The sequence below is a fragment of the Belonocnema kinseyi genome, chromosome 6, assembly GCF_010883055.1.
Source record: "Belonocnema kinseyi isolate 2016_QV_RU_SX_M_011 chromosome 6, B_treatae_v1, whole genome shotgun sequence".
Taxonomy (NCBI): Eukaryota; Metazoa; Arthropoda; class Insecta; order Hymenoptera; family Cynipidae; genus Belonocnema; species Belonocnema kinseyi.
This window is the reverse complement of record NC_046662.1, coordinates 78,413,560-78,422,649: the sequence shown is the minus strand read 5'-3', so window position 1 is coordinate 78,422,649 and position 9,090 is coordinate 78,413,560. Positions and strand designations below refer to the sequence as shown.

The following is a 9,090-nucleotide window of genomic DNA, read 5'->3' as shown; positions in this document are numbered from 1 at the left end:
CCCCCTTTGGGTCATAATTTTTTCTTCGATTTTATTTATTAAATGCCTATAATAAAATATAATATTCATGCAGAATTTACAGCTACACAAAAAAACTACTCTCAAAACAGGAGAAAAAGGATTCCTTTTCACGAAAATAGGTAACTAATTGTGAAATAAATTCTTTTGAATACAATTGTTGTGCAGGCACGATATTCAATTTAATATAAACTGCTTCAGATTTACAGTCGAAATATATTGATTTTCAACAAAATGATTTAATTTTCAACCAAAGAAGATTAATCATCTGAAATCTTTTGTAAAGTCGAATGTATTAAAAAAAACAGAACAATTTTAACAAGCAGTTGAAATTTTAACATTAAGTTACAAATTTTGAACCAAATGTTCGAATTGTCAAAGAAAAATGAATTAACTTTAACTGCCACCAGTTGCATTTTTATAACCAATTAGTCGAATCTGCAAGCCAAAGAGACGAATTTTTTAGAAGACGCTTGAATTTTCAACCAAAGAGATGAATTTTAACTAATACACTTTAAAATAATAACTTTCCTACTAAAAAAATAAATTATTAATCCAAAAAGACTACTTTTCAACAATGCAGTCGAATTTTCAATCAGAAAAGATGATTTTATACAAAATATAGTTGAATTTTCAACTATATAATGCAATATTGTCCTGGAAAGATGATTTTTCAACAAAATGTTTGAATTCATTTAAAAAAACCGATCAAAGTCCATAAAAAAACAATTGAATTTTTAAACAAATAGTTGAATTTTCAAGCGAAAGAGAAGAATTGTTTAGAAGAGGATCGAATTTTTAATCCAAAAGAACAAATTTTATATAAAAATGGGAATGTTCAACGAAAAACTGAAAATTCCAAAAAATAATCAATTTTTCAACAAAATAGTGAAATTTCGAATAAAATAACTAAATTTTCAACAAAATAGTTAAATTTCGAATTAAATAAGTCTATTTCTAAAAAAATAATATTTTATATTTAAAGAAAGAAATAATTATAAATCAGATTTAGTCAAATTCAATCAAGAAGGTGAATTTTTTATGAAAATTTTAATAGCTGATATCTTAAAAAAATTATTTTAAATTGAAAATAGTTGAATCCTCAACTGAAAAAGAAAGATTTTCAAAAAAATAATTTCATTTGTAGCCAAAAATATCAAATATATACCAAAAAGAAATTAATTTTTAAGCCAAAAATACGATATTTTAAACAAAAGATCTGAATTTGAAACTACGACAGATTTTTAAGTCATGACAGAAATAAGTTTTAACTAAAACGCAATTGTTTTGTGTTTTAAAAAAATGATTTTCAACAATAAAACCAAATAAGTAAATTATACATGTAAAATTTAATTATTGGATTTGTGAATAAAAATGTTCAATTTGCAACCCAAAATGGAATGGTTACATTTCTATTTGAATAAAATTAGTTTAAAAAATTAATCTTCAGCCAATATAATTAATTCTTAAAAAAGTTGCTCAACTTTTAACCAAGTAGTTTAATTTTCAAGCAGAAAAGATTAATTTTTAGAGAAAAATTTATGAAATGAATATTAAACTAAAAATAATCAATTGTTAGGTAAAAATGGATTAAATAAGTTTTTAATGAAGAAACGCCATTTTTAACTGTGAAAGAATAACAAATTTTCAACAAAATGGTTAAACCTTTAAACAAATAGTAGAATTTTAAGTCATAATAGATAGATTCTGAACCAAAAATATAATAGTAAATTTTTCAACGAAAAATAAATGGATTTTTTATTAATCTCTATTACTTCACTTCACATTTAAGCGAAAAAAATGAAAAAAAGGGAAAGTTTCTGGAAAACAGGAGAAAAATGTGAAATTCTTTAAAAAAGAGGCAAAGAGGAAAAAGTGTAAAATCTAAACGCAGATGCTTTGCTTGAAAAGAAAAATCACTAATTTCCATGCTCTTAAGTTTTCGAAAAATTGTTATTCGTATTTATATTTTTTATGTGTAATCTCATATTCTGAGTAAGCCCCTCCCTCCTATGTCCCAAATTGTCAACCAATTTTCAAACCAAAGTATGTTTCGAACACAAGTGAAAATTAAGTTATAGAGAATAAATGGGTCGAGAAGTTTAATTATATTAAAGAAAATATAATAATTTACCTACAATAATGTGAAAATAATAATAAAACATTAGTTACTCAGGCTTTGAGTTCTTATTTATTAATTTAATTGAAAAATTATACTTGTGCAATTTTGAACCATTCCATGCAAAATGGTTAAATTTTAAATGTTTTAATTTCAAAAATATTTATAAATTTTAATTTTGAAATTTCGAATATTACATTTTTTCTTTCGCAAACAATTTTTTTTTCATATTAGAAAACATTGTAAGGTATAAACCAAATATGAAGATGGCTTAAGTTCCCTGCAATGTATAGACGTATCTCAAATAATCTCATTGAAAAGGAATAGTAACTAGTCAAAGTAAAATCCGAGCATCCATATGTAAGAACTATATATGTACGTATGTGCGAAAAAGACATGTGAAGAATAAATATGAATATCTGAGAAAATTGAGTACTCCAGGTTTATAACAAAATTTCAATTTTAAGGAAGAGGTGAATATTTTCCACGTTTAAGGACTGAAACTTTTGGCTGGATTTCGTAATTTCTTTCTCGCGAGTAATCTTTTTTCACATTGAATCAAAGATTTTTTAGCGGCCAGATTAAATTAAATCCGCAATTGTTGGTGAGAGAAGATGGATTTCAATTATTGTTACCCTTAATGACCAGCATTTATCCTTTGAATTCGCTTTTAATTAAATCTTCGGGTTCGAATGGAAACGTAGGTCTTTGTACGGAGTTATAGAATAGAGAAGTATTTGAATTCAAGGCGAAACGAACAAGTTTTCAAGTAAAGTGGAGAAAATTGGAGGAGTCGCTGCCACGTCATTCACTGAATTATTTTAAGATTTCCAATACAGTTCGACTCAACTATATAAAGGGTGCCAATTTAGTAATGCTTCTTGGATTTATTGACCAGTTGCAGAGAGGGAACGATGAGTAATTTTCACAATTTAAGAAATTTAACAATAAAATTAACAATAAAAATTGTATTGAAAATTAAAAAATATAATTATGATAATTATTTAATTACGTTTGCTATCAGTTCCTCCTCCTTGTCCTTGACTCTGAAAACTGCTTCTGCGACTTCCTGGCAAGGATCGGCTGTAATCCTTACTCAATTCGTAGGGCTCAAATTCTAGTATCTCTGATTGGCTCGACCCACGTCTCGAAGTTCCATATAATGCATGATCTGGATGCAGAAGAGAGGGTTCAGGACTTCCGCTTTCGCTGTGCGTATCATCACTATAGCTTCTTTGTTGTAAGTCTCTTCTTATCAATCTTTGTACGAGTTCTGTTGAAAATGACCCTCGTGGTGATCGAGAATGTCCTATACGCATTCCTTTTGGATCTTCTAATCGATACCTAAAATTAGATTCAACTTTCGATTTATCATTTGCACCTTCCCATTAATTATTTATTGACATGAAAAAGAAAATATTTATTAGTTCCTGATACAAAACATTTAACTCAATGTATTTTTCTTCTTTTATTGTAGTGAAGGAATCAATATTTGGCAAGAAGGAGAATTTTATGCTGTCAAAGGAAGTACATAAGTAACATATTTATATCCATTGGGTCTGACTATGATCGATATTTACTACTTAAAATATCAGTTCTCTGGTCGTTTGTTATATCTTCCTGAAAAAATGATAGAAAACATGACCCGTTTCGTAAAAAAAAAGAAACGCATATAAAACAGAATCGAATTTTGTAGGTCTTACTATAATTGAGCTTTACTACTGGAAATGTCTTAGTGAATCTAGTGGGTTTTTTAATTTGTAACAGAAAAAATAATATATGACAAGAATACACCTCTCTTCTCGTCGAAGAAAACGCATAAGAAACACATTTATATTCTTCGGACCAAAGTATAAGGTACCTTTACTACTGAAAATATCTTTGTTATGTTCTTTTGTCGTTTGTTATTTGTAATAGAAAAATAATAACAAAAATGATTCAGTTATACTGTAAAAAAACACATAAAAGGAAGAATTCAGTTCTTCGTTTATAACCATCGCTGACCTTTACTACTAAAAAAACTATTAGTGAATCTACTTGTCTTGTTTTAATTGTAGTAGAGAAAATAATATTTGACAAAAATAAGCCTATTGTTGGCAAACACAATATACAAGAAACACACTTATATCCTTCAGGTCTGAAAATCAAGGACATTTAGTACTTAAGACATCTTGGATTTAAACAATTTTTTTATGTGTTTCTGAAAAAATGATAGCAAACATGACCCCGCTTCGCTGTAAAGAAAAGAAACACATAAAAAGCATATACTTTGGGGCAAACTACAATAAACCATTACAACTGAAAACACCTTGGTAAGTTGTTTTGTTGTTTGTTATTTGTTAATGGAAAAATAATGACAAAAATGACCCAGTTTCACTGTAAAAAAAAGAAACACATAAAAAGAACAATTCCACTGTTTATGCCTAACCATAACTGAAACATACTACTTAAAAAATGTTTAGTGAATCTGCTTGTCCTGTTTTAATTGTAGCGGAGAAAATAATATTTGAGAAGATTGAACCTCACTTGTTATCAACGATAATGTATAAAAAATAAACTTATATCCTTTGGGTTTGCAAATGAAGGACATTTACTATTTAAAACATCTTAGAGGGTTTTTTCTTTTTTTATGTGTTTCAGTAAAAAAAATAACAATCATGAAACCGTTTAGCTACAAATCTGAATATATTGTTTTAATAAGAAACTATTACTTAAGAAATCTTGGAGAATTCTTTTTTTGTTGTGTATTACCGGAAGAATATAGAAAACATGATTCCGTTACCATATGAATCTGTTTGTCCTTTTTTTTTGCTTGTGACAAAAAAAGTAATATTTGAACAGAATAAGCCTATCTTGTTGTCAAAGAAAATACTTAAGAAACACATTTGCGGACATACTTTGAGTTAGACTATAATGGGTCTTAACTAATGAAACCATCTCAGTGAGTTATTTTTTCGTTTGTTATTTGTTCATGGAAAAATAACAATAAATATGACCAACTTTCGCCGTGGAAATAAAGAAAACTACCAAATATATCTCGGTGAGTTATTTTGTCTTTTGTTATGTGTTCTTGGAAAAATAATAGCAAACATGACCAATTTTCGCTTAAAAAAAACGTAAAAAGCAGAATTCAGTTCATTGTGTCAAACTATAACTGACCTTTAATATAAGAAACGGCACATCGTGCAATAAACGTAGGGCCTCATCTGGTTAAGGTATTTTTCCAAGTCTAAATATTAAATATAAAACAATCAACAGGTATTTAATTAAAAAATGAAAATCCATTCGATATAAAATCATAAAATAATCTTATCATATACGTAATAAAAACAGCATTTGTGTCTATAAATTTTAGTTCTAATACACTAACATTGTCAACATACAGAACATGAGTTACATTTTTTGTTATAAAATTGTAAAGATTTGTAAATGATTAAAACTCCTTTTTTTACTTCTATCCATGGTAAGGCATTTTTTATCTTAGTACAATATAAAATATGGTAGACCAACACATGGGTCATGGTTGTGGTATGTGATAAATGGCTTGCAAATACTATAGATCTGAACATGGCCTACCTATAGACAAGGTTTCGCGGAACGCAAATAGCGAGGTTTGTTCAGATGGCGTGGAAAGATTCGTGTGACGTCATAATTTTTAAATCATTTAGAAAAAGTTAGTGGCTTTAATTAACTTTCTATATACATAGCTTAAATTTTATATGTCTGTCCTTTTTTTAAATATGTTATACATTTTTACAATATGAAACATTTCTTTAAAAAATTCTCTTTTATTAATTTTTTTCTGTACTTATTATTTTAATATTATCAAAATGAAATTGATGGTCGAAAGTGTGGGACTGATTAAAAAGGGCATAACAACTGGCAAAAATCAGCCTATCTTTGTGTTAAAGAAATACAGAAAATACATAAGAAGTACATTTAAATCCTCTGGGTCTGACTACAATAAGCCTTTACTACTTAAACACCTTGGTGAGTTCTTTTGTCGTTTGTTATGTGTTACTGGAAAAATAGTAATAAACATGACTTTGTTTCGCTGTATAAGAAAAGAAATTCACAAGAATCAGACTTTACATAGAACTATGATTGACCTTTAATACTGAACATATTATTAGTGAATCTGATTGTCTTTTTTAAATCGTAGTGGAGAAAATAATATTCAAGAAGAATGAGCTTTTTTTACTGTCATAGGAAATACGTAACAAAAACATTTATGAGCATATCCTTAATATCTGACGTTAATGGACCTTTACTACTCAAAACATATTAGTGAATCTGTTTGTCTTTTATTATTTGTGCAAGAGAAAATAATATTTTAAAGAAACTTAATCCAGTAAGAAAGTGTGTATTAAATTCGATTACAACGTTCCTATCGAAATGAATGCCGTTTTGAAAATAAATGAAACGGAATTAATGTATTTACACGAAACGAGCGACAACTTGCATTCAAATTGTTTTTTTTTAACATCAGTTTACATGTTTGTGTTATTTTATTAATTAATTTTAATTCCCAATTGTACTTTTTAACTTGTACCAAGTTTCTTTCTTAACATTTTTTTATATGGTTTAGAGCCTATGAAGACAATTTATTTGTTTAAACAATTATCATTATTTAACATGTTGCGAATTCACGTGTTCCGTGAGATAAAAAAAAAATAATTTTCGCTACCTTTCCGAATATTATATAATCAAACGCCTAATAACTTAAACTTTCGATGAGATTGAGTGGAATTGATTTGCTCTGAATCTGCACTCGCCCTCTGAAATAGAATTTATTTCATCTTCACTGCATTAAACCAGATCATCTTCAACAGAATTGAATTGAGAAGTCAACCACAGAAGACGACATTGTTTTGGATTTAAAGCCTTGTGAATTTAACCATATTCGAACACGTTTTAATTCATAATAATTAACACCTTCTTACCAGGCAAGTCCGTTTTATGTGAGAAAGGAGAAACTCATGAAAATCATAATTTTGTCCTTTATGGCTGGCTATAATTAAACTTTATGAGTGAAATCCTTTTAGCAAATTCGTTTGTCTTTTATTATTAGCCATACAGTAAATAATATATATAAACATGAGCCTACTTTGCTGAACAAAAAGATTCCTAAAAAGTTGAAAGCTATCCTGAATGACTGATTATAACTGAACTTTACTATTTGAAATAATTTCGTAAATCTGTATGGCTTTTTGTATTCGTCTCAGAGAAAATAACATCTCTGACAAACGTGAGCCGTTTCGCTGTAAACAAAGCATAACAAGCAGAATTTGACTCCTCTAATCGAAAATGTAGTAAATCGTCAACGATAGATAATTTAATATAAAAATGTAACAAACTAACAATCGAACAGAATAAATAATCGAGTAATCCGCGTTATTAATAATTAATAGATTCTATTACCCGAATGATAATAATCTAACTTCACTCGGAATAACTTTAGGCCTTTCTCAATAAGGCATCTTCAAATAAACTGAAAACATAATAGGCAGTCGCTTGCTGCAGCTTATTAGGTTATGACGAAGTAGGACGAGGATTACAAATCCTCTTAACCTATTTTTGGTGACAGGGAAATATCGATTAACCGATAAGTACAAGTAAATAAGTTACTTTTCTTCATTCTATAAAAGAATTTTTAATAAAAAATTGAGGTGCACAATCCTCTGATACATCTTTCTCCACTTTTATTCAAGAAGTGCAGTAAACGCAATTTTTATACGAGGCCTGCATATAAAAGTTTGTGACCGATTTTAATATGTAAACAATTTTGAATTCTGCTTTTTATTATATTTTTCGGTGCTTCGTAAGGTTTACCAGAAACTCTTATAACGACGGTCAGATGTCCGTCCGTTCGTTGTTCATCACTCCTACGTTCTGCAATATTTGTGCTTAAAGGCTGATATTTGGCATGAAAATTAATCAGCCCTATAGTATTCGGGGAAAACTATACTCAACCGTTTCTATGCATGGTTTTGTTTTGTTTACAGTGGTTCAAAATAAGAAAAACGAGGAATTTTGTACTCTAGACCCATATGCTGGAAGGTTTAAATTGAAGCTTCTATGATAAAATATATTTAAAATGAAATGTTGTAATTCTTCTGACTTAATTATCACCCTAAAAGTATTTGGTCTACGATCACAGAATTTCGATTAAGCTAGCCGCCCTTTCCTGTTTCCTTGGGCTCACGAAAAATATTTGTTTTGCGCTCAAACGAATTTCAGTTAAACCAATGTCAAATAATTAAATTAAATTTTGATGTAATTTAACAAGTTTTTAATTATCGTAGCTTACAAAACCCTTCTTGGATGGCGCTTGCCGACCTATTCTCGAACTGATTAGGTATTTTTTTAGGTCACTTTTTCTAAATTCACTCCTTCATAACCCTTAAACGCCTAAAACGCCACTACCGGTACACTGCTTTTCAACGGCCAATAACTAAGACTATTCGACACTAGAAAACATTGAGACACATATATTTTTATTGCTTAAGATTTCCTCTTTCCGACGGTGCCAATGAAATTCTTGAAAAATTTTATTTATTATCCCAAAATGCAGTTTAAACAAAAAAAAACGTGATTTTTCGTGCCTATTTTTTTTTGTGAACCATTTTCCACAGCTTTTCGAGTCTGTAATTAACCTGGAATCTCACTAACCGGTGGAATAAATGTCTAAACTTTGAGAATCCATGGTTCAAAGATCGATTTTTCATTTTAGTATTTTCAAAATGGCGTCTTAATGGCAAAATTTTTGTGAAAACATTCATGAATTTTTTTACAATAAACGATGCGCTTTTCGGAAAAATCATCAAGAATAAAAAGTTCTTGTAGTCAGACAAGGAATACGCCTGAATTTTTTCGAAGCGTTTTGAGCAAAATTTTGGATTTTGCATATGAACAATTTTTGCAAAATTCAAAATTTTGCTCAAAATGCTCCG

At 28.7% G+C, this 9,090-nt stretch overlaps 1 protein-coding gene across 1 annotated transcript in view; it reads right to left on the bottom strand.

Annotated features, from left to right (window-relative positions):
* The window catches only part of LOC117174366 (regulating synaptic membrane exocytosis protein 1), a 522,514-nt gene that overhangs the window by 46,829 nt on the left and 466,595 nt on the right, over nucleotides 1–9,090 (bottom strand). The window contains exon 18 of the mRNA XM_033363427.1: nucleotides 3,150–3,481. Within this exon, the coding sequence (XP_033219318.1) occupies nucleotides 3,150–3,481 (332 nt within the window). The remainder of the gene's footprint in view (nucleotides 1–3,149; nucleotides 3,482–9,090) is intronic.